Source organism: Ctenopharyngodon idella, chromosome 14 (assembly GCF_019924925.1).
Source record: "Ctenopharyngodon idella isolate HZGC_01 chromosome 14, HZGC01, whole genome shotgun sequence".
Classification (NCBI taxonomy): domain Eukaryota; kingdom Metazoa; phylum Chordata; class Actinopteri; order Cypriniformes; family Xenocyprididae; genus Ctenopharyngodon; species Ctenopharyngodon idella.
The window spans coordinates 18,217,535-18,243,416 of NC_067233.1; the positions used below are offsets into that span (position 1 = coordinate 18,217,535).

The 25,882-nt window shown below is 37.0% G+C and overlaps 1 protein-coding gene across 2 annotated transcripts in view; it reads right to left on the minus strand.

Moving 5' to 3' along the window:
* nfkb1 (nuclear factor of kappa light polypeptide gene enhancer in B-cells 1) overlaps positions 1-25,882 on the minus strand; it is a 47,505-nt gene that overhangs the window by 12,117 nt on the left and 9,506 nt on the right. For both annotated transcript variants that reach the window (XM_051918332.1, XM_051918333.1), the window contains 12 exons: positions 20,627-20,667; positions 20,296-20,394; positions 15,273-15,421; positions 14,986-15,149; positions 12,427-12,585; positions 10,448-10,552; positions 6,670-6,761; positions 5,767-5,905; positions 1,035-1,175; positions 800-892; positions 390-563; positions 82-223 (listed from right to left, as the gene is read on the minus strand). In XM_051918332.1, the coding sequence (XP_051774292.1) occupies positions 82-223; positions 390-563; positions 800-892; positions 1,035-1,175; positions 5,767-5,905; positions 6,670-6,761; positions 10,448-10,552; positions 12,427-12,585; positions 14,986-15,149; positions 15,273-15,421; positions 20,296-20,394; positions 20,627-20,667 (1,498 nt within the window). The remainder of the gene's footprint in view (positions 1-81; positions 224-389; positions 564-799; positions 893-1,034; positions 1,176-5,766; positions 5,906-6,669; positions 6,762-10,447; positions 10,553-12,426; positions 12,586-14,985; positions 15,150-15,272; positions 15,422-20,295; positions 20,395-20,626; positions 20,668-25,882) is intronic.

The following is a 25,882-nucleotide window of genomic DNA, read 5'->3' on the forward strand; positions in this document are numbered from 1 at the left end:
CTTTCCATCTACAAAAAATATCTACAAAGAAAAAAAAAAAAAAAAATCGACAAAAACATGAGGTTGGTTTGTCTGACTTACGTGTCTCCATTCTCGTCTTGAGTGGTCATGAGGGGGCGCTGTGGAGCCAAAAGCATTCTAGCATCACCACTTAATGCGTAATGAAAGAGAGCTTGAGCTTGTCTTTCAGCTAGCTCAGCCAAATGTGACTCTAACACACAGCCTGAAAAGACAAATGCACATATTGCATTAAAAAAAACAAAACAAAAAAAAAACAAGAGATATCTATAATATGAAGCTTGTCTGGGTTTTAGTCCAGTTTGACAAAGGATGCTTTGCACAAATATTTAGATTAACTGTCTACACCGGGAAGTCAAACTCGGTCTAACCTGTGGCGTCTAACTCAAGATATTCTGTAGGCTGTGTGTCATCACTCGCCACACCCAGATTCAGGGGAACAGGTTCAGGTTGTGCACAGATTCGCACCACTCCACCAGAAGCGGGATCATCATCTGTATCACTGTCGCTATCTTCATCGCTGTCTTCTACTGGTTCTTGACATGCTAAAAGAGGAGGGAAAACAGATTTTTAATTTTTAATTTTTATGTATTCTTTTTCTTATAAAATTTGTACACTACCATTTTTAAATTAGGGGCCTGTAAGATTTTTTTTTTTTTTAAATAAATTATTACTTTTTATTTTTCTTAATCAACTTCAAACTTTTAAATGGTAGTATATGTGAGTGTACAGCCAAAAATGCTGTGATGAAGGCAGCTTGATTGACAGCTTGGACACTCACTATGCTTGATGGTGGTCCCACCTCCTCCCATGCCTGAGAAGTTGTATCCAGACCCATAATTGTTATAATTTTGATATCCCTGGAAGAAATGTCCTACAAGACAAAAACATGAAATATTTTGATATTTTGAAGAGTATATTTAGCCAACATCACTGCATCAAAGCAGTGCATGGTGGGATTTTCAAACTTTTAATAAAAATATATATATGTGCAGTAAAATGCAATGTTGATGTACCTCCTCCTCCACTGGGGCCGCCCCCTGCTGTAGACCCACCCCCTCCTCCTCTGAACATGCCTCCAGCTCCGCCTCCTGCTCCGCTGTAGTCCTGGAAGTTTGGCAGGGTCTTTTGTCTCTTTCTCTGGACTTCTTCTTTGTCTAAAAACAGTTTAAAAGAGAAATTCAATGGAAAAGTAAATCAGCATATGGGCAGACGTTGGACATTTTTCTCAACTGCTATGCAGTAAAAAAAAATCTTAAATTGTTAGATTAACTTAATTTAAAGGGAACCTATTATGCCCATTTTTACAAGATGTAATATACGTCTCGGGTGTCCCCAGAATGTGTCTATGAAGTTTCAGCTCAAAATACCCCACAGATCATTTATTATACAATGTTGTAAATGTCCATTTTTGAGTTGAAGCAAAAACACGCTGTTTTTTTATGTGTAACTTTAAATTAGGGCTGTCAATAGATTATTTTTTTTAATCGCGTGATTTTTTTTGCACGCGCGTGAGGCTGTTCATGGCACTTCTGCTTGTAAATTCTGTGAAAATCTCCTTCTCAAAACTCTCCGTTCTGGACTTGTGGTTTTTGAGAAGGAGTCATCCGTTTTTCCCAGTCGCGCTCCCAAAGCCGCCAAGGCCTCACGTGAATCCGCGACCTGGGGTTCGGATGTAGTGCTTGAGGACATGGAGAGCGAGCAGACGGGCCTTGCTCTTTCTCTCCCTCCCTCTCCTGAGCACACGCGCGGGGTTTTGCCGGTCGAATTCTCACATGATTGTCTGTGTCCTAGCCCGGAGGCACGCGAGATGGTTTCCTTCGTGCTAGACAATGTTATTTACACCGCAGCGTCCGACTCTGAGGATTTCGGGGCTGCTTCAGCTGACACTCTCCCGTCTGGCGGCCAGGAAGCGCGGCCTTCTGCGGCTTACTCAGAGCTTACGCAGTGCTTTCGCGTGCTACAGAGAAGCTCGTTATTAATTAGCCCAACGAGCCCCACGAACCTCAGTTGTCTAAACTAGATGAGAGGTTTTTGAGTGGCCCCAATTCTAGGCCATTACGGAGAAAGCTGCCCTTTTTCAGTGATCTGCATAGTGAGATTTCCAGATCCTGGAAGCAGCCGTTTTCCGCCCGCTTGACTAATGCGGCAGCCGCTGACTTCACCAACCTCGTTGGTTCTGTGGAACAGGGCTATACCGCCATTCCAGCAGGAGCTATCTTCACTCCTCCTCAAGGGGGCAATAGAAGAGGTTCCTCCAGCGGAAGTGGAACGCAGCTTTTTCAGCCGCTACTTTCTAGTTACGAAGAAGGACAGCGGTCTGCGCCCTATACTAGACCTTCGTCGGCTGAACTTCTCCCTTTACAAAGGGAAGTTCAGAATGTTGATGCTGAAGACTATCATGTCTCAAATTCATGTCGGAGGACTGGTTTGGCACTATAGACCTGAAGGATGCATATTTTCATATTCAGGTTGTCCAGCGGCACAGGAAGTTCCTCAGATTCGCCTTCGGAGGAAAGGTTTATCAGTACAAGGTTCTTCCCTTTGGCCTGGCCTTGGCACCCAGGACATTTACGAAATGTATGGATGCTGCTCTGGCCCCGTTGAGGCTCCAGGGCATCCATATACTCAATTACCTAGACAATTGGCTTACTTTAGCCCACTCCAGGGAATTAGTGACTCGCCACAGAGACTTCGTCCTTCACCACATCCGGTCTCTCGGCCTCAGACTGAACACAGAAAAGAGTGTTCTCGCCCATCTCAACAGACTGCGTTCTTAGGGGTTCTTGTTACATGTTTGGCCCGCTTCAGGCTAGGCCATCATGTCTTTGTAAGCACCTGTCGCCGGCTCTTGGGCCTCATGGCCACAGCCTCCCCTGTGCTGCCCCTAGGATTGCTTCACATGAGGCCGTTTCTTTGGTGGATAAAGCTCTTAGGGGTCCGATCGACAGGACCGGCCTTTCACCTGTTGAAAGTGTCGCGTGTTTGTTTCCGCGCCCTTTCAATATGGCGGGACCCACTCTTTCTTCAAAAAAGGGGTCAACATGGGTGCTGTTTTCAGTCGGCAAATGATACGGACAACAGACGCCTCTCTGACCAGCTGGGGCGTGGTCTTCGAGGGCAGGCCAGCGTGTGGAGTGTGGACAGGAGAGTTCCTCTCTTGGCACATAAACAGCTTGGAACTCAGGGCTGTATCCCTGGCCTTGCTGCACTTTCTCCCCTTTCTCAGGGGATGCCACGTCATTGTCAGGACGGACAACATGGTGGTGGTGTCTCACATAAATTGCCAAGGGGGCTCACGATCACACACCCTGGACAGGCATGCGCATCGTCTCCTCCTTTGGACTCAGAACAAACTCCTCTCCCTGAGAGCGGTTCATGTACCCAGGACCCTGAACCTCGTGGCAGATTTTCTGTCAAGGCAGAAACTCAGATCGGGGGAATGGATGCTAAACCCTCAAACAGTAGCCCATATTTGAGAAGTGTTTGGCAGAGCGGAGGTGGACCTCTTTGCGTCGTAGGAGTCGTCTCAATGCCCGCTTTGGTTCTCCCTGAGCACCCCAGCGCCTCCATGGCCGAGACTGAAACTCTATGCGTTCCTGCCTGTCAAGCAGATCCTGGCTGTTCTGTGCAGGGTGAGGAAGAGCAGGATCTGTCTCCTACTTGTAGCCCCATTCTGGCCGTCCCAGACATGGTTCTCAGAGCTGATTCTTCTTCTGGACTCCACTCCATGGGAGATCCCGAGCAGACAAGACCTGCTGTCTCATCTTCAGGGCAAGATATGGCATCCTCGTCTCGAGATTTGGAAGCTGTGGGTATGGCCCATCAAAGGCCGCCAGCTTTAATCTCTAGTCTTCCTGCCGACGTCCAGGAGACCATCACGAGTGCGAGAGCTTTTTCCACAAGAAGGCTGTATTCCTTCACCATCAGCCAACGAATTGGAATGATTCTATACGGGCTTCAGACAATCGGCACACCCAGAGGGCGTTCCCATTGCGTCATAGCTACGCAGCGTCTCGTTCCCTATTCAGAGAACATAAGTTACACCAGTAACCTGAGACGTTTTCATATCATCTGGCCATACAGCGGTGGGATGTTTCGATGTTCCGTTCAGACAGGAACAGCGCGATGCAGGAGGGCTCGTGCTCTTCAGATACAGTGACAGAATATGACAAAGAGTTCGTGTTTTAAAGCTTAGCAGACACTGGAGTGAATAATTCTCTCTGCCATCTCTGATATAATCAGCATGGACTTTAAGATCATCTAACTGCGTGAAGTAAATTATATTATGACGCAATTTCACATGCTTCTGTAATTTTTTTCGCGTTAAATGCGTCAAATTATTTTAACGCGTTAAGGATTTTGATTTAATCGCATGCGTTAACGCGTTAACGTTGACAGCCCTACTTTAAATGGAAATGAGCTGCTGCTCCCCGCCCCCTATCCAGAATAGTGCTGTGCCTTTACAGCTCGTACCTCAGATACTCAGAAAACATCTGAACAAAACATCTGTTTGGTTTTAATTATCATCTCTATCACAACCACGGTCACGTGACATTGCAGTTCTTTGTCATCATGAAAGTTATTTTTTTTAAATTAATTTGTTTAAAGCCATATCAGTTAAAACTACACGCGCAAAGAAAGCTGGCTGTCAGACGGCGTGTCGCGTGAGTATTAAACTAAGTTTTATTTCACGTCTTGTTGTTTAAGCCTGGGGTGTCCAATCCTGCTCCTGGAGGGCCACTGTCCTCCAGCGTTTAGCTCCAACACAAGATAAACACACCTGAACCAGCTAATCAATGTCTTACTTGGCACACTAGAAACTTCCAGGCAGGTGTGTTGAGGCAAGTTGGAGCTAAACTCTGCAGGACAGTGGCCCTCCAGGACCGAGTTTGGACACCACTGGCTTAAGCTGTCAATTACACACAAGGTTGTGTCAAAAACACACAAAGTTTACATAAACACAGTCGGTTATGTCTGTGAATGTAAACAGCAGGTAAATAAATCACATGTGTATATTAGATCGGTGTATTAAAGTGAAAGCAGCATAATATACAATATCTACTGCTGTATATGCTGTTAATATCAATCAAACAACAAAAGAAAAATAGAAAATCACTCACTGTTCTTGACTAAATAACTTTAGTAACTTTAATAAAAATACATTTCTTACTTGAAAGCTGCTGTTAAATGCTCTGGTGAAGAGATAAACATGGTGGACTGGTTACAGCTCACTCAGGGGAGGAGCTAAGTTAATAGGACGGATTCTGTCATCAGTCGTGGGTGGGGCCTGTTCTAATGTGACGTCACATTGGAGCACATTCCTGAATGGCTCATTTTGAGACACGGTTTCAGATTTATGGGGAAAATAACAAACGGAGTGGATGGATTTTTACCACAATAGGGTGGTTGTGTTCACACACTGCGGAAACATAATTATGTTCAAAAACAATATAAAAGTGAATTTTGCATAATAGGTCCCCTTTAAACTTAATTTTAAACACACAAAATAGAAGAATTACCACTAGTAATCTCTGATTTTGGACCCAACTCTAACTATTTTTTTTTTTTAATTATTTTGTCTTGTGACAATAGACTTTTTTCTATCTGCAATTTTTGTCTTAGCTTGCACAATTGTGGCAAAAATCCTAAAAAAAAAAAAAAAAAAAAAACAAAAAACAAAAAAAAAACAGAATTGATGTTGCACAGTCACAATCAAAACTTTAGGGAGTTGGGTGAAGACTGTACCTATAATCTGTGGATGGTAGGTGAATGGCTTGGGTTCGCTCGTTTCATTGTCTGACTTCCTCTTGAGCTGCACAAACACAGAGATGGGCTTCTGGAGGTTCTGGTCCCGATATTTAGGCGTCTTGAAGACGATGGCAAACTAAGGATGGAAATGAAAGGTGGATTATTCATTCTACCAGAATATTTATTTATTTTAATAATAATAATAATAATAATAATAATAATAAGACTACTATATAATTACAGTCATTTAAAGTCCAGATGTAACAGTGACTTGATGAATAATTAAAATGTTTTTCTTAATTGTATTAAAAGTAACAGTAAAGACATTTATAATGTTACAAAAGATTTATATTTCAAATAAACACTATTTTTTTGAACTTTCTATTCATTAAAGAATCCGGAAAAAGATGCATCAAGGTTTACACAAAAATATTAACTGTTTACAACACTGATAATAATAATAAATGTTTCTTAAGCAGCAAATCAGCATATTAGAATGAATTCTGAAGGAATTCTGAGTAATTTGCAAATTCAGCTTTGCCATCACAGGAATAAATTATATTGTAAAATAAATTAAAATAAAAATTAATATAATAATATTTTAATTTAATATTTTAAATTGTAGTAATATTTCAGAGTATTACTGATTTTACTGTATCAGATAAATGCAGCCTTGGTGAGCGTAAAAGACTTCTTTCAAAAACATTTTAAAAAAGTCCAAACTTTCAAACAGTAGTGTGGTGAATTATTTATTCCAGAGAAGTTAGGATTTGTTCATAAGAAACAGATTGAAGGCATCATCAAACCACAAAGCAAGTCACTAAACATAAAGGATCAGGTTTAGACCCGCGGGGCCAAACTGTGGCCGCAGTACAGCGGCAGACAAGTTCCTGTGCTGACCTGTCTGTGGACGTCAGTGGGGGAGAAATCCCCATAGGCCTCCCAGGTTAGACCTGAATCATCATCTTCATAAAACCGCACCTGGATGTCATCTGTAACAACAACAAAAACAAACAATGACATCACATATGAGGAAAATAAGAAAATGAAATTACTGTGAACCAACAGGGAAAGAAAGAGGAAACGACTGTTACCACACACACACACAGTAAAATTTTAATATCTCTGTCATCACCATGCAGCACACTCTTACTTCCGCAAAAGTCACGATTTAATACAATACAAAGTTCATTTAATAATGCAACAGATATGCACATTACAGACACATGATTCAGAAACATATCAGATATGCTGTCCTAGGTATGGAAATACCATGGTACTTTGATATATATATATATATATATATATATATATATATATACACACATATATATATATTTATGTCATTATACCAAACAATAAAATAATCATGTAAGACTGTCTTTACCTATTATTAGGACTGGGGATTGCCAATGATTCACACAGCAATACTTGTCATTCAGTACATCACAATGTATCACAATATCATAAACGAACCATGACTCAAACTGTGGTATGAATTTTATTCCTCATTTTAAAACACTCAAGGGATGGCTGACAATGTTTCAGAGGATTTAGTGGGTAGTAATGGTGAACACTGATGATTTTGTATTTCAGGTTCAACCAGAATCAGAAACAGATTGATCATCTTTTTATCATAAAATGACTTGTCCATGAAAAGATGTCTTCTTCGTGAGCAAGCGGAGGATAATATGAGAGAAGAGAAATGGCGAGTAGGTTGTTTAAACACTGACGTACAGCTAACTTTCTCTTGCGCCCGAATTTGCATATGAAGGGGGAATTCCCTACAGCTGGAAATCCGTAGTGAAAACTTCCTTTAAGAGTGGCACAGGGCATCCAGCATCTACTACAGGAGAACAAGGTGCCGTATCACCTGTAGGTTAAAGGCTAAAACTGTTTGAGAGTGGGTTCATTCAGAAAATTTCACAACATGTCTTTTTCAAATGTTCCTAATCCTTAAAGCATCCACATTTACACCTTTATACCCCTTTTCTCCTAAAGTCAAGAATCCATGCACCAAAAATAGTCACTACTTAGTTTCAAAAGACCATTCTTCACACTCTCTTTCTGACCCTTAGCATAGTCCCTTTTAAAACAAGTCAGTTCCCTCGGCGGCCATCTTGGTAATGCCCTGGGCAGCTATTTCCAGTCATGCAAGTATGGCAAAAGACTGAAATTGCTTGTCAATATTAGTTTTAAATGACATATTTCCAATTAGGAATAAATCAAACAGGATATAATAAAAACAAATAGACTCATAAACTATGCTTCTTTAGGGTGTGTTCACACTTGTAGTTCGGCTCTCTTGGTTCTTTTGGTCCGGACCAAAAAAAGAAAATGATACATTTAGTACTGGTTCGGTTGGCGTTCACAATGCCATTTTTAAGACCAAAGATAAAGATACAAAACAAAAAACGGCTTTTATGATGTATATTGTGTGACGGAACTTACCGAACATCCAAAGGAACTCAGAAAATACCCTTTATATAATATAAACCCTATAAAGAGTTTATATTATTCAAGAGTTTCTTTTAGTCGAACCAAACCTGCCAAGTGTAAACACGCCCTTAGTTGAAATTATGCAAATTGTTTGCATTATTTAAGCTGGTCCTGCCAATTCCAGTTCAAGAGTAAAACAAACTGGTTATTGCTCTATCAAAAAGGCAACTTGGTCTTTAAACCATAAGGCGGGACTTCCTGTCCTTTATGAAAAAGCTGATTGGCTCTGCAAAACATTTGCTACTTTACTTTAAGATACACTACTGTTCAAAAGTTTAGGGATAATAAGATTTTGTAATGTTTTTGAAAGAAATCTCTTATGCTCCCCAAGGCTCCAGTCTTCAGTGTCACGTGACCCTTCAGAAATCATTTTAATATTCCGATTTGGTTCTCAAAAACATTTCTTATTATTATCAATGCTGCTTAATATTTTTTTTGGAACCCGTGATACATTTTTCAGCGTTTTTTGATGAATAGAAGAAGGTTTTGTTCAATTTAAAGGAGACCTATTATGCTCCCTTTTAAGAGATGTAAAATAAGTCTCTGATGTCCCCAGAGTGTGTATGTGAATTTTTTAGTTCAAAATACCCCACATAGAATTTTTCATAATATGTTAAACTTGCCACTTTTTGGGGTTGCGCAAAAACGCGCCGTTTTAGTGTGGGTTCCTTTAAATGCAAATGAGCTGCTGCTCATGGCCTAAGAGGGCGGAGCTTCAAGAGCTGATGCTCCGAGCTTCGGTGACAGAACAATCTCACACACTAATAATGTCAGAAACTCTCTGAAGCTGATTAGTTCGAATCGGAGTCTGAAAATGATGCCTACAGAGCCAGAGAATATATGCTGCATGGAGACAGAACAGGTATAGTTTAGTTTAACTGCGTTTATATCTTATGTTGTCATCTTGCTTTTATCCACTATTAGTACGAGCCTGTTGTAGCGAACCCATCTGAATGATGGCCAAATCTTTACTGATGAGTTTATGAAGTTTATTCTACATCACACAAAAGATGACGCGTACGTTATCACTCCAGAAAAATCACCACAAGAGCTGAATAAAACAGTACAAGAAGTGTGCATTGAAGTTTAATGCACTGAAGTCTTTTATCTAAAAACTCTCCCTTGCATTATCATTAACATACACAGCGAATTACACAAAAACACTCGTTACAAATAACAGTAACCAAATATATACAGACCTACCTTATGCCTTTTCGGGGGTGCTTAATAAACTGGTAAACTTTATATCCGTAAAATAACTCTGATGGACTGTAATAAAGTGCGCGCGCTCTCTCTCTCTGCCGTGACTAGTATCGCTCGGGAGAGGATCACGTACAGTTTGTACTGATCCATCCTTGAGTAATAACAGTGTCCTCAGTGACTCACATGGCGGTAGTCTATGAAGCTTCGTATGCTCGTTGGTACATTCAACAACAGAACATTTCGAATGTTTTTTGGCACAGACATTATCTCTAGCTGATACAGCGAGTACACAGAAATGGCGGACTCTGTGCTTCTCACTCAGGGCGGTGTCTATGCTAACAGGGCAGATCGTCACCAGTCATGGGCGGAGTTTCCCTACTCTTATGTAGGAGTAGGGGGAAATATTAAACAGCGTGTTCTGAGAGATTAAAAATGATAAATGGGGATTATAAAAAAAGTATTGGGTGGATTTTTACCATTATAGGCTGGTTGTTTATACACACTTTGGACACACATCTATGTTCAGACACCTTAAAAAATGAATTTTGCATAATAGGTCCCCTTTAATGCACCCTTGCTGAATAAAAGTATTCATTTCTTTTAAAAAAAAGACCTTATTAACCCCAAACTTTAGTAGTATAAGTAGTATAACAGTAGTAGTAGTAGTAGTATAACAGTAGTGTATATGCAAATGATCTTTATGACTGGCTAAACTCTACAAGTGAAATAAGTAATAACCAAGTTGTTTTTACAGGAATTGCTAATACAATTTTCTATGTTAATTTGATCATGGGTGTGATGTCACAACCACAGTAATTACTGAATGACTCTTTAAGATCTCCATTGTGAACTCTAGAAACTCTTTATTTCAAAGTGGCAAGGAAAAAATCCTGTTTTTCATTATATGTCCTTAATTCTGTTCAGCAATGACAGACAGGCAGAGCGTGCCATAACCGTTATGACATCACTTTCTAACCTTTCTGGACTTTGTCACATAATAGATAGACCTCCTCTCCTCCCGTCACACAGCCAGCAGTCCGATCCATCCGCACTATCTTCAGATTGGAGGCATTTGGGGCTTCTAAAAAGCCACAAGAGAGACAGAGGTGTTAGAAATCAAAAAGTTTGTTCGGTTTTTTATTTTTGTGGAGTTTCCCTATTTTTCCTTTCCTTTCCATTGCAGTCTCGTTTTACAAACATGATCTCTGACAGAACTGAGGTGAGACAGAAATGGAGTCAGAGATTATTAGAAAAGGGAGGGGAAACTGAAAGTTTAGGGTTAGTTTCAGGGAGGAAGCAATATCCGACAGTTCTCTGACAGAGAGTGAGAGTACGAGGGAGAGAGACAGAATAAGAAAAAGAGAACGAGAATGAGAGTGAGACCTAAAAAATATAACAATCATTAGCCCAAAACTCAAAATCATGTTACTAGTATGTTGGAAAACACTTTTCTTTCTCTTTTTTTGCCCCTGTAGTTTCTGTTGCTAAATTATACAAATTGGGCTAAAGACTATAATTTCTATTGACTATGAATTAGGGTTATTCATTATAGTTAACTAAAACTAATACTAAAATCATTAAATACACAATTTTGTTACTTGAAATAAAATAAACGTTCACTGAAATGAAAAATGTATTCATTATTTCCGCTAGTTTAAGGTAATTTCTCATTTTCATTTAGTTTAAATTGATGTGCTAAAATAAACTCAAAAAAAAAAAAAAAAAAAAAAAAAAAAATTATATATATATATATATATATATATATATATATATATATATTATATACACATACATAGGCATTTAAAAAAAAAAACTAATAAAAATGACAAACACAACAAAATAAAAATACAAAACAAAACTAAACTAAAATAAAAATAGAAAATATAAAAAAAGGAATTAAAAATTTGAATAAAAACTAACACTTCAAAATTAGGTTTCATTCGTTAATTTATAATTCGTTAAGGTTTGTTAATTTTAGTTAACTACATTAGTTAACATGAACTAACAATTAACAATATTTTTACAGCATTTATTAATCTTAGTTAACATTTACTAATACATTTTTAAAATCAAAAGTTAATGCACTGTGAACTAATATGAACAAACAATAAGCAATTGTATTTTTATTAACAAACTTTAACAAAGATTAATAAATGCTGTAAAAAAAAATAGGGGTGGGAATCTTTTCACACCTCATGAATTTGATTCAAATCAATTCTTGAGGCTATCGATTGGATAATAAATCGATTCTCAATTTTTGATTCGATATATGCATAGATTTGATTCTAGTTTGTTTTGTGTTACTTTTCCTTTGACTGCGGTAGACAGTTTAATAAGTCTTGAAGAAAAAAAATCCCACTACATTAAATGTGAACCTTGAAATGTATTGTTTTTCTTCCCATTTTAGTCAATCCAATATTATAAAACAAATGCCATTTAAGCTGACTGCAGACATCACACACATGAAGTCATTAATAAAACATGGCAACAGTTGAGGCTGCTGTCCTTTTAAGAATGAATGCATGGATCTAACATGCTGTTACACATCCTATTTTCTGTTTACGTTCGTTCATAACAGACTGTGTTTACGTGAATACTCCACACAATGTACATTTCGACGTAATTGTGTATGTATTTGACCATGTGTCGAAAACTAAAGTAGTACCGCATTAAAGAAGTGTAACACTTTAGAAAATCGATTTTTGAAATTTGTGAATCGATGCCAATCTGTAAAAAATAGAATCGCGATTCATATGTGAATTTATTTTTTCCCACAGCCCTATAAAAATATATTGCTCATTGTTAGTTGATGTTAGCTAATGCATTAACTAATTTTAACAAATGAGACCTTTTTTGTTAACATAATGACTATAATTGTATCTCAATGATACTAAAATAACACTGCTATTAATGCTTCTGATTGACACGGTCAGTATCAAGGAGGATGATACTCACTGCTGTCATAGATGGGGTCTGAAATGACCGGTTCTAGTCTGCGGGAGAATCCTCCATCACTGTCGGGCAGGAAGGCTGTGAACATGAGCCGTACCACGCTCAGGTCCATCTCCTTCGACTGATGAGTGGCTGCATTGCTAATCAGGCTCCTCTCAGAATCTAAAATACAGGTACAAACAGTGACAATGTGCTGATGTTATTTTTATTCAACACCTCAAGCATTCTTAAGGGGATAGTACACCCAAAAATGAAAATTCTGTCATTAATTACTCACTCTCGCATCCTTCCAAACCCCTAGGATTTTCGTTCATCTTCGGAACACAAATGAAGATCTTTTTGATGAAATCTGAGAGCTTTCTGTCCCTCCATAGACAGCTATGTAGCTACCACTTGTAAAACTAATCCTTATGGATTGAGCGGTTCAGACCAAATTTTCTGAAGAGACACGATCGCTTTATGATGAACAGATTGAATTTAGGCTTTTATTCACACATAAACATACATCAACTCACACATCAGTTGTGGTAAACAGAAGCTCAAGCATGTTTGCTTGACGCGTGCGAGAACCAATGAGGTTCATTCTCGTGTGTTACTCAGCACGTTTGAACTTCCGCAAGAGGTTTGTTCTCGTGCGTCATTCAGGTTCAGTTGAGCTTCTGTTTATGTTCGCTGATCAATGTTTATATGTGAGTAAAAGCCTAAATTAAATCTGTTCATCATATAAAGCGATCGAGTCTCTTCAGAAAATTTGGACTAAACCGATCAATTCACATGGATTAGTTTTACGATCTCTTTGTGAACTTTTTGAAGCGTCAAGTTTTCAATTGCATAGCTGTCTATGTAGGGACAGAAAGCTCTCAGATTTCATCAAAAAGATCTTCATTTGTTTTGTGAAGATGAATGAAAGTCTTACGGGTTTGGAACGACATGAGGGTGAGTAATTAATAACAGAATTTTTCTTTCTTTCTTTTGACCAGAGTATTTTCAGATCATTAGGAGACATGCCAATTCCTATTTAAATCCATAGTTATTTGAAAGGTCATTTTCAAAGGGCCACTGCCAAACTGGGGTTAATTGTCTTGGTACAAAGTAAAAAAAAAAAAAAAAGTGATTGCTCCTTGTGGAGTTTGAACCCACAACCTTTCGGACACTATTCCAGATCTTCAACCATTAAGCTAGAACAACCATAAGCAATATCAGGGCTCAATAATAAGTTTGGTCACATGTATTTTTGGGTTGAAAAGTACAAACCAGTCAGTAACATTGGTCACACTGCATGCCTTCAATTTCCTGCAAAAATGTATTTAAGAATGTACACTACAGTTAGAAAATTTGAGGTTGGTTATATTATTTTTATATTTTTGAAACAAGGCTGCATTTATTTGATCAAAAATACTGTAAAAAGAGTAATATTGTGACATATTATTACAATTTAAAATAGCTGTTTTCTATTGTAATATATTTTAAAATGTATTCCTGTGATGCAAAGCTGAATTTTCAGCATCATTAATCCAGTCTTCAGTGTCACATGATCCTTCGGAAATCATTATAATATGCTGATTTGCTGCTCAAGAATCATTCTGAAAACAGTTGTGCTGCATATTTTTGTGGAAAATGTTTTCATGATTCTTTGATAAATTTTAAGTTTAAAAGAACAACATTTATCTGAAATAGAAATCACTTGTAACATAAAAATGTGTTTACTGACACTTTTGATCAATTTAAAACATCTTTGCTGAATCAAGTATTAACAATTTTTTTTTTTTTAAACTGACCCCAAAGTTTTGAACGGTTGATGTAAAATGCATCTAAATACTAAAATACATATATACATATAATATAATCCTTTGGCGGTGGGGCAGGGAAATGTTGGCAGGGCAAGTATCTGAACTACTGTCCTGACTAGAATATGGACAAAATCTGTCGGGGAAGTTTCTTTCTCTCTCTCTCTCTCTCTCCCTCACATACACACACACATATGGGTATATGTGGTTTACGGGGACTCTCCATAGGTGTAAGGTTTTTATACTGTACAAACTGTATATTCTATTCCCCTACACTAACCCTAGCCCTAAACCTACCCATCACAGGAAACTGTCTGCATTTTTTGAATGAACACAAAGTGCCACGTTGTAATGCCCATGTCATAATACACATTTGTGTCCTCATAAAACACATATGCCATATGCCACACACACACACAGGTTTGTTTTGCTATCAAAGTGAGGACATTCTATAGGCGTAATGGTTTTTATACTGTACAAACTGTACATTCTATCCCCCTACACTACACCTAAACCTACCCATCACAGAAAACATTCTGCATTTTTACATTTTTAATAAAACATTGTTTAGTATGTTTTTAAAGCTATTTTAAATGAGGACTCATGAAATGTCCTCATATTTCATGTTTACGTCGTAATACCAGTGTAATTCCCATGTCATTATACAAATTTGTGTCCTCATAAATCACAAAATCGCATGTGCGCGCACACACACACACACACACACACACACACACACACACACACACACACACACACACACACACACACCTACCTGTGAGTTCTCTGGGAATGCGGACTTCTCCCTGTAGGACATCTATTTCAGGATGAATGGATATGCCATAGTTATATCCCATCCTGTAGGCCTCAATCATCCTCTCCTCCAAAACTTTACTTACGTTCTTCTTTGTCACGTGCAAAATGCCCAAGTTAGGAAAACTGTGAAACACGTGTAAGTGAATATTAAATATGACCATCGGTTTTATAATTGCATGTACCAAGAGTGTTACTGCTCAGAAAGAGGCATTCTGAATAACTGGATTCTGAGGGACAAATTCAGACCTGATAACTGGATCTTTGGGCTGCAAGTCAGCAATGCAGATTCCTTTATCACACTGTTTGCCCACCAGACTGTGAGCATGGAGATGGGGGTTCGGAGAGTTGGTCACCAGCTGAACAACCACTCGTGCTGCTCCCTGGTAGTTACAGATCTGTTGTCCAAAACAAACAGAATAAAAACATCACAATACAGTTACAGATCAAAATCTGCTAAAAAATTGCCACTTATTTCACAAAAAATAATATAATCATTCATATCATTTACTGTGAAATAATAATAATGAGCATCATCATCTATCTATAAACAATTATTATTGATCAGTTATTAATAAAATAATAATTAATAATAAAAACAATAATAAGTCATAGATACTTTTTATTATTTTACAATAAAATATTCATTTATTGTGAATAATAATAAATAATGTATAAATAAAAATTATCAATATATTATTGTCATTTTTATTTCAGAATATAATCATTTATCATATATTGTGAAATAATAACCATCAACTAATCAATAAAAAAAATTATTATTGATCAATTAATAACTGATACATTGACAGTTATCATTATTATCTTTGATAAATATAATAATTTATATTGTTTAATGTTAAATAATAATCATCATCATCTTACTAATAAAGGCTATTGATAGATTACCATTATTATTTTATGATAATTTATTGTGAAATAATAATAATAACAACAATACGTTTTTTTGTGATTTTTTGTCTTTATTATTATTATTATTATAGAAATAAATAATACTATATTATATACTAACATTACTTTTCATACATTACATAAATACAATTTGATGTCTTTGTGTATCAGTTCTGCAAATACTGTTCAGAAAGTCTAAAAAGGCAAACCAGAAGATATTAATGGCATAGGAATGTCACAGGTATGCTAATCTCATTTCGGTGGGGGAAATCCCTGCATTCATAGGGAAAGTGGGCGGAAAATTTGTGGACTTTTCCATAACATAATTTGGCCATTCTTATCAACATCATACTCAATAAACACACAGAAGAGTTAAAATGAAAACAAAAAACCATAATGGTGCCACGGTGGCTTGAATTACGAGTAAATCCCAAACACTGATTAAAAAAGACTTAAAAAAAAAAAAAATCGAATCTTCTTGACTCATATGCTGGGGTGTGTGGTTTGACTTCTTCTATAGGCCAAGTTCAAATGTGGCTCATAAGACACTTTCTCTGGGATGAAATGACTCATGCACATAGAAATATCAACCCCCAGAAAAAAATACCCAGCGAATATCAAAGAATATAAACGCGAGCCCCTCTAGAAAGATCGTTTGATGATATCATGAAAGCACTGATGCCACACATGAAAACATACATGTGTGTGAACACGTGAATAATTATCTTCCATTTCACCCTCTCAGATCATAGCTAAAAGAATCAAACAAAACTGAAGACAGCTGAGCTGAACAGTTGACGTGCAATATGGGCAACAGCTGAGCTAATTTCCTCTTGCTGTGAGTAATGATATAAAATTCAGCACGGAATCAACACGGAAATCCCTAGTAGTAGTATAGTAAACTTAATAGTAGATCACAAATTAAACATCAACACTGAAAATTCCAGCTCATATGTTAAGATTACCAACCGTTTTAAAACAACAGACTATTATTGTTGCAGATACAGGTAGTGGTTACAGTGGTAAATTTCCATTCACAGTTGAGAAGTTTTAAAGAGGCCGTATTATGCCCTTTTACAAAGTCTTGATTTTGTTTTTGGGGTCTACTAGAATAGTTTTTTTTTATGCTTGAATGTTCAAAAAACATTATTTTTCACATTTATGACATTGTTGCAGCGCCTCTTTTCCCAGTCTGTCAGTAACGCTTTGTTTAGTTCCGGTCTCAGTGAAGCCCCTTCTTCCAAAAAGCGCAATGTGCCCTGATTGGTCGGCTGGACCAGTGTATTGTGATGTGTGTGTGTATATCTGAATAGCAGATGAGATCTGGGACCATTCTACCAAATTTGGGATCTTTATGTTTAATGTTTTTTGACGACCAGACACTTCTAAAAATAAAACATTTGAACAACATCATCAATGCATACCAAATAAAATTAATCTGATCAAGGACCTGGAGTCCCAGTACAGCCCACATTTACTTGTAGGTGTATGTGCAAAGTACACACACACCTCTTTATGTGTGCTTGCGTGTGTTGCATGTCAGAGTGTATCGGAGCGAGAGGGGGCGAGCTACCGCTCACTTCGTTTCCCTTCTCTGATGCCACATTACACAGAACAATTCTTCCCACTAATTACCCCAGTGACACACTGAGGAAATTCCCAAACGGACTGCCGTCATGAAGGAGAACATGATACTGAGTCCTTCTTTCATTTCTCTCCTCTCTTTCCTTGTTTTGTTTCACTCACTTTCTAAACCTTCAGCCACTGTGATCCCAAAATAACTGTCCTGGCACAAACTGGCAGTTGTAAGAGAAAGCAGCTACTATTTTTAGCCAAGTGCAGCAGCAAATATTGCATCATTTGGATTTATCACCTGATGAAAGAGCGGCCATGTCAGACAGCTCTCTCTCTCTCTCTAGATTCAAAACTATGCAAACTAGATTTTCATTTCCTGAAGGAAATACCAGTGCTTACAAGCTTGAATAATAATAATAATAATAATGATAAAGTATTCAGACAAAAATGTCATTATTTGCTCTATTACTATTTGGTGTCATGGAGAAAACTTTCTTCTGTAAACCACAAAAAGATATTAGGTAGGATGTTCATGCTGCTCTTTCATACAATGAACATGATTGGTGACCACTGGCTGTCAGTGCCAACCTCAAAACTTTACAATTTTCTGAATCCATACAAGCTTTGTTTGAGAAACAGGTCAAAATGTAAGTGATTTTGGAGCTTAACAGCCTCTGGTTGACATTCATTGTACAAAAAGGGGAGCATGAACATTCTGCAAGACATCTTTTGCGTTCAACTTAAGAAAGTAAGTAAAACAGGTTTGGAACAACATCAAGATGAGCAAATGAAGACTTTTTATTTTATGTGAACTATTCTTTTAAAATTTTAAGTAATCATATCCATTAGTGGTTCAACGGATCACAAAACTCACAGCTTGGATCATATCACGGTTATTAAGTCATGGATCAGATCATTTTTCGGATCAGCACAAAAAAAAAAAAAAAAAAAATTGGGGGGTAGGTAACTTTGCATTTATTACTTAGCCCACTTTAACTACTCTGATACCACAGCAGAAACTACCAGCCTAACTAATACATTATTAAAGGCAAGTGAACAGACTGTACAAAGAACAAATACTGTACACTAATTACAAAAACAGATAAGTACAACATAAAGTTACAAATAAATATAAGGTCTAACTGTAGTATTCATTTTTGTGTACAGAAATGTAATAATTAAATGTAAAATGACACTGTTCACTGTATACATTTAATATAGATTAATCTTTGTTAAAGCTGTGTTTTGTTGTTTGATTTACATGACAGACAACAGCAGGTATTTATAGGTCGCTGTCACCCCATGCACGCACACATCCGATAGATACAGATCCGAAACAAAGCCACTGGAAGGCAAGCCTGCAACCTTTAGCCAAAAAAAGCGTAACGGCTAATGCTAACTGGTGGTACGGGCGGTACGCAGGGAGGAGTTTTGAACGGCGACACGATAGGCTGAGAAGGGCCGCACGTGATTAAGTTAGCCGTTACGCTTTCTCCAATGGTAAGAGATACAGACCCTCTTATCACCCTATAATAATACAATCTCTGTCCGAATTCTCACCTTGTTCACTTAAGACATAGGCTAACCGAATGTGTTTACGATAATACTTGCCGAGAGGGGTATTTTGACTGACATAATGCGTGTATGTGTCCATCCAAGTGCATTGAGGACGCGAAAGAGAAATCAATTTGGAGTTCGCGAGCTATCTGAAACGCGCCTCTCTCTCTCTGCGTGTGTGTGTGTGCGCGCGCGCACGTATGTGCATCTGTGCGCACCGATAACAGCGTGGCGTACGATAGCCTACCTAATTAAATCCTTTTTTTACTCTTCTAGCCCTGGAATGGTTTTATATCTATTTAATGGGTAAACTAGCAAGACAAAACACGTGCAAATGATAATCTTTCACTCTATTGCAGTTAAACTTGCAATTGATCCACGAATCACATGCATGCCGAACAGTGATGCTTGGTCCGTACGGATCACGGATCAACAACGATCCGTTTAACCACTAATATCCATACCTAAACAAGAAGACCAATCACAATTTCAGTATGCATATTAATATAAGAAAGAATTCAGAATTCAGGATGCAAATGTCAAAATGATAATATTGCTGTCATTTACACAATGCACACTGTTGTTCAGAAATTTTGTTTTCTAATGTGTATTTAATGTAATTTATTTATTTTAAAATGTAATATAATGACAAAGCAATTTTCAGCATCATTACTCCAGTCTTCAGTGTCACATGATCCTTCAGAAATTATTCTAATATGCTGATTTGGTGAAAAAGAAACATTTCTCATTTCTATTATTATTATTATTATTATTATTATATTGAAAACAGTTGTGCTGCTAAATATTTTAGTAGAAAAAAAGATACCTATTTTTCCAGGATTCTTTGATGAACAAAGTTCAAAAGAACAGTATTTATATAAAATAGAAATCTTTTGTCACTTTTGATCCATTTAATGCGTCCCTGCTGATTAAAAGTATTAATAAAAAAATAAAGAAATAAAACCTTACTGACCCAAAACTACTGAACGGTAGTGTAAGTCAAAAGGAGATTTTTAACCTTTTTCCCCCCTAATTTCTTTAAGATGATAAAGTTTGCCAAGACCAAAATTAAATAGCCTACTTGTATCGGTTAGCACTGAAAAAATACAATAGCAGAAAATAGGTTTATCCTGTCAATCTAAACCCTATTGCCCAACAAGCAGTGAACTGTAAGAGAATGGTTTGTTTATCACCAGGCATCAGCAGAACTCTATCTGGTTGAACCTACCTTCACTTGTGGGTAAGACTTCCTGTTCTTCTCACTGGAGGCCCCTGGGAGTCCGCCGTGGGAGGGGCCTTCACAACCATAGCGGAACCTGAAGCCCCTCTGGAGATGACAATGTCAGACTTAATTTTGTGCTATAACGAGTTTGTTATTGTTACTGCCTGCTGCCAGAGTTACCAGTCTCTTCTGAACCTTTGTGCCATTACACTGTATTTAGCTTAAAAACATTCTAGGAAAAACAATTGAAGAAGCAAGACAACATTTCAGTGGTGACATTATTTGACTAGTTGAAACCATTTAACAAGAGCATTTGCCAAAATATTATGTGCCTTACCTGTTTTGGTTGTTCGACGATTCGCAGACAAGGTCCGTCGACTGCAAAAGGAGAGATGCAAAATACTTTAATGAACTGTAAAATGAAAATTCCCTCATAATCTTCCAGTCGCTCTCAAATATCTTTATACTTGCTGGATCATGATTGGTTTTGAAACAGACAACCAATGACAACCAATGCTGTTAAGCATCATTGATGCCACAACTGATTCGGCACATCTGAATGCGTCATATTTCACATGAAATGTAAAATTTGTGAGCTGCAGCAAACAACAACTAAAATATCAGTCTGTTCCCTACACAAAGCAATCACATGGCAAAAGGGCAGCGTGAACATTGTGTCAAATATCTCTTTTTGTGTTTCATGACAGAAAAGAACTCATACGGGTTTGGATCGACATAAAGGTGTTTTCAGTTAAAGCGATAGTTCACCCAAAAATTTCAAGTTGTTCCAAACCTGTATGAATTTCTTTCTTCTGCTGAACACAAAAGATATTTTTAAGAATATGGGCAACCAAACAGTTAATGGGAACTTATTTCTAAGAACTAGCCACTAGGATAGTTCCCAGAGAACTAATTTCTCCCCTGAGCCACATTCCTGGTTGCATTCACACCGGCAGTAGGAACTCTGAAGCGGCCGACAGCGGCGTCTTTATGCACGGCATTTACAAATGCTAAAAAACAGTGGATGGAGGAGGCCATGATCGGAGCTGTGTTTGTTGTGTGTTGTGGGTTTCGTGATAATGGAGATGGAATGTAAATGCATAATTTACCTGACTGACAGAGCAAAAAGTGGGGCTAAGAGACAAAATCTCCTATGACAACTTTCAGTATTACATACCATCGAAGCGGAGAAAACAACACAACCATGCAGACAACAGGTAAATGCCATTATCGCATGTTCGTGAAGTAAATATGTTTACACAGCTTTTTAAAAATGTTGGGTGCCGGTGTTTGAGATGCATTTGACCAATCAACGTACAGTTATGTTACTGATAGTTCCTATAGTGCTGGTTTAGACCCTACTCTGAAATAGGAGCTAATTTAGTTCCTCCAAAAGAAGTTCCTAGAACTAAAACAGTTCCTAGGTCCTGCAGTGCGAACAGTGCAAAATCTGGGTACTTCAGCCAATAGTTCTAGGAACTATCCTCTGGTGTGTAAAGCCCCTATTAACTTCCATAGCATGGGAAGAAAAAGAAAAAAAAAGAAAAGAAAAGAAAAAAATACTATGGATGTCATCAACTGAATCAACTGTTTGGCTGCCCATATTCTTCAAAATATCTCCTTTTGTGTTCAGCAGAAAAAAGAAATTTATGCAGGTTTGGAACAACTTAAGGGTGAGTAAATGTTGACAATTTTCATTTTTGGGTGAACCAATTTGTCATGTTTGCATAAGTTATTATTGCAGATTCTGTGATTTATTTAGACAGTTGCATAAACTACCATTCAAAAGTTTGGGGTTAGTAAAATTGTTTTTGAAAAAAAAAAAAAAAAAAAAAAAAATACTTTTATTCAGCAAGGGCACATTAAATTGATCAAAAGTGACAGTAAAGAATAGGGCTGTGCGATTAGGCTGTGCCTAAACATATTCACGTAAACATGGCGGGTTATGTCTTAAACCTACACAGTTGAAAAAGAAAACACATGTGCATCAGTATTTTGGATCTGTGCATTAGCCCTTAAAGTGACAGCAGCCTAATATTACTGCTGCTGTCTGTCATGATAATCAAACAACAAATGGCAAAGGAAAATCACTCTGTTATCTTGACTGAATAACTTAATTAGCTTTAATAATGATTAATATATACACAGTAAGACTATGCAATGTTATATGCAGTGTTATTGTACATGTGATTATTACATTTTTTCACTGTAGGCTATTACTTGTCTGAATACCACATCTCCCTGAAAAACTTAAACACAGTTTATTTAATTTAGTATTTTCGTTCTGTTGTATTTTTGTCTGTTTTGTTTGTAATCAGTTTTTTGTTGTTGTTCTTATTGTATTGCTGACTGTTTACTTTTAAGGAATGTTTTCTTACATTAGTTAACCTAGTATTAGTTTTGGCTGAAGTGTCAATAATTGTGAAATTTCGCTGATATTTAAAATTACCCTTATCATGAAATAAGACTTTGATCATATCACCGACTAATAATACTGTTAAATAATCGTGATTTCAATATTGAACAAAAATAATTGTGATTATGATTTTTTCCCATAATCGAGCAGCCCTAGTAAAGAATGTTACAAAAGGTTCTTGCGAACATTCTATTCCTTACAGAATAGAATATGAAAAAGATGTGTCACGGTTTCCACAAAATATTAATCAGCACAACTGTTTTCAACATTGATAATAATAAGGAATGTTTCTTGAGCACCAAATCAGCATATTAGAATGATTTCTAAAGGATCGTGTGACACTGAAGACAGGAGTAATGGCTGCAAAAAATTTAGCTTTGCCATACAAAGAATAAATTACATTTTAAAACATTAAACATAAAAATTATAATATTATTTCATAATATTACTGTTTTTCTTGACCCCTAAACTTTTGAATGCCAATTTAAAACTATCAGAGAAAACTGCTGCTGAGAACTGTTTGTGGTTTTTCTCTAAAAAATTTGGCTTATAATGTCCAGTGTTGGGGATAACACATTACAAGTAACAGGAGGTACGTAATCAGATTACTTTTTTCAAGTAGCTAGTAAAGTAACGCATTACTTTTAAATTTACAGCAAAATATCTGAGTTACTTTTTCAAATAAGTAATGCAAGTTACTTTGTTTTCCCATGTATTGACTGACAGCTCTCTTTTCCATAAAAAGAAACTAGGTAACACAATTAGTTACTTTTTTATGGAGTAATAATGTAACGCATTACTTTTAAAGTGGTGGTATAATGCCATTTTTACAAGATGTAAAATAAGTCTCTGATGTCCCCAGAGTGTGTATGTGAAGTTTTAGCTCAAAATACTAGGGCTGTGTATTGCCAAGAATTTGGCGATTCAATACGTATCACAATACAGGGGTTACGATACGACATATTGTGATATATTGCGATACTGTAAGAAAGGCGATATATTGCGACATTTCTTGTTTTTTTAGAAAGAGGATCTAATTTTAGAAAAAAAACTGTCATAAAGAACACACCACCATAAAACCTGCATAAAACCTGTCAAACAACTTTATTTTATTTAATCAATACAGTATCATCTGCATTTATATCACTAATCACTATTTTGTACAATTTAAGGGAAAATAGTAAAGTGATGGCAGGATTCTTTAGGTGTAAGTTTACAGTATAGCAGTTTTTAATTTCTAAACGTTTTAACAACAAAAAGTGTATGTCCATTTCATGACTGAATGTCTGTTTGTTTTATATTTAATACTGTAAAGTTGCTTGCTTTAAAGCGGTCTATGTATAAAGCGCTATTTAAATAAACGTGCCTTCACCGAAGTGCTGAACTGCAGAGCTGGTGCAAACATATCCACATCGCTATGATCAGATGCTTTCTTTATGCTGTCACCGCTGTCATTTTTGTTGTGTGTTTATTTTGTTACTGATGGCGTCGGGATATTAGTGAGCTCTCAGATTCAATGCGTTTCCCGAGATTTTAACATGGCCTATTTTGCAAAAAACTGACTCTTGTCGATCTCCTTAGTGGTTTCTTTATAGTTGAAGCCAAAAGGAGTCCACACCTCAGCTCTGTATACCGCGGGAGCGGAATAATTCTATCGTCTTGTGAGCTGGGTTTGCTAATGCTAACGTTAGCGATGCACCTTGAGCTTCTCCGTCTCCACGTCAGTTTACGTTCTGAGATAACGCTGACATCTAGCGGTTTGGATTATACAGTACACAAAGCCACGAATCTTGGATGTAAATAAATAAATAAATAAATAAATAAATAAATATCGATAGTGTTTTTGAGAATCGATACAGTATCGCCAAACATAATATTGCGATATTTACGTGTATCGATATTTTCTTACACCCCTACAAAATACCCCACAGATAATTTGTTATAGCATGTTAAATGTGTCACTTTTTGAGGGTGAGCAAAAACGCTCCGTTTTTGTGTGTGTCCCTTTAAATGCAAATGAGCTGCTGCTGCTAAGCAGAGGGTGGGGTTTCAAGAGCTCCTGTTAGCAGTGCTGATTACCTCACGCAGACTCACTGAAAATGTCAGAAACTCTTCAGCCTTTTATGTTCAAACGACAATGATGGAGAGACTCAAGAAGAAGTGATAACATGTAGAATCCAACAGGATGTTTCTGAACGGTTAGTTGTTTAATTTATGTAGCTGATGTGGGATATCTTAAAGTCATTGATTAGCATAGTCTGTCATGATAATCTATAAATCGCTCATGTGGGAACTGTTGTAAGATCCTACAGAGCCAGAGAATATATGCTGCATGAAGACAGAACAGGTATAGTTTAGTTTAATTACAGTTGTCATCTTGCTTTTATGACATGCTATTGCATTTGTGTTACGTACTGTATTGCAATAACATGGCCTCACCCCTTTGTTGCGTGTTCTCGGGGGCAGGGTTTATGTAAATTTTAGGGTTAGTGATGTCACCAACCCGGGAAGAAGCTTGTTGTAGTCCCTACCTGCCGTTAATTGTAGTCCTTAAACAGAGAATTCTTTAAAAGAAAATATCTCGCTTTGCATTAAACTTTGAGCATCGGAACTTTGCCGATGTTGTTTGTGCTCTAACAGCAACATTACACACTAACTAAAGTTAAAAAAGTGAAATCATAATGAACCACCCCTTTAAAAGTAACTTTCCCCAACACTGATAATGTCAATGTCACACTGCAGTGCAAACAGCAATAAAAGCAGACATGACTAGCTGAAAGGACCCAAAAGCAATTTAATTCAACCAGGTGTGGGAAAAAGGAGGATTAGAATTCAATCTTATTAGGGCTGGGCGATATGACCAAAATCTTATATCACGATATGAGTAATTTTATATCACGATAATGATATATATCACGATATAGTTATTTTTGCTTTAAATAAGATTTTTATGGTATCAAAATTTTCAATATCATTGAAATTTCATAATTATCATCAATTGATGAAAATTAATACTAGCCTAAAAAACTCTCAAGCTTACTGAAGACAAATAAACTGCGATAAGGAAAGAGCAAAGAAAACAAACTACAATAGAACAAAGACGAAATAGACCTAAATGAAAAACACTTCAAGCACTAGAAAATGTATAAAGTAATCAAAGGTATAAAAAAAACAATG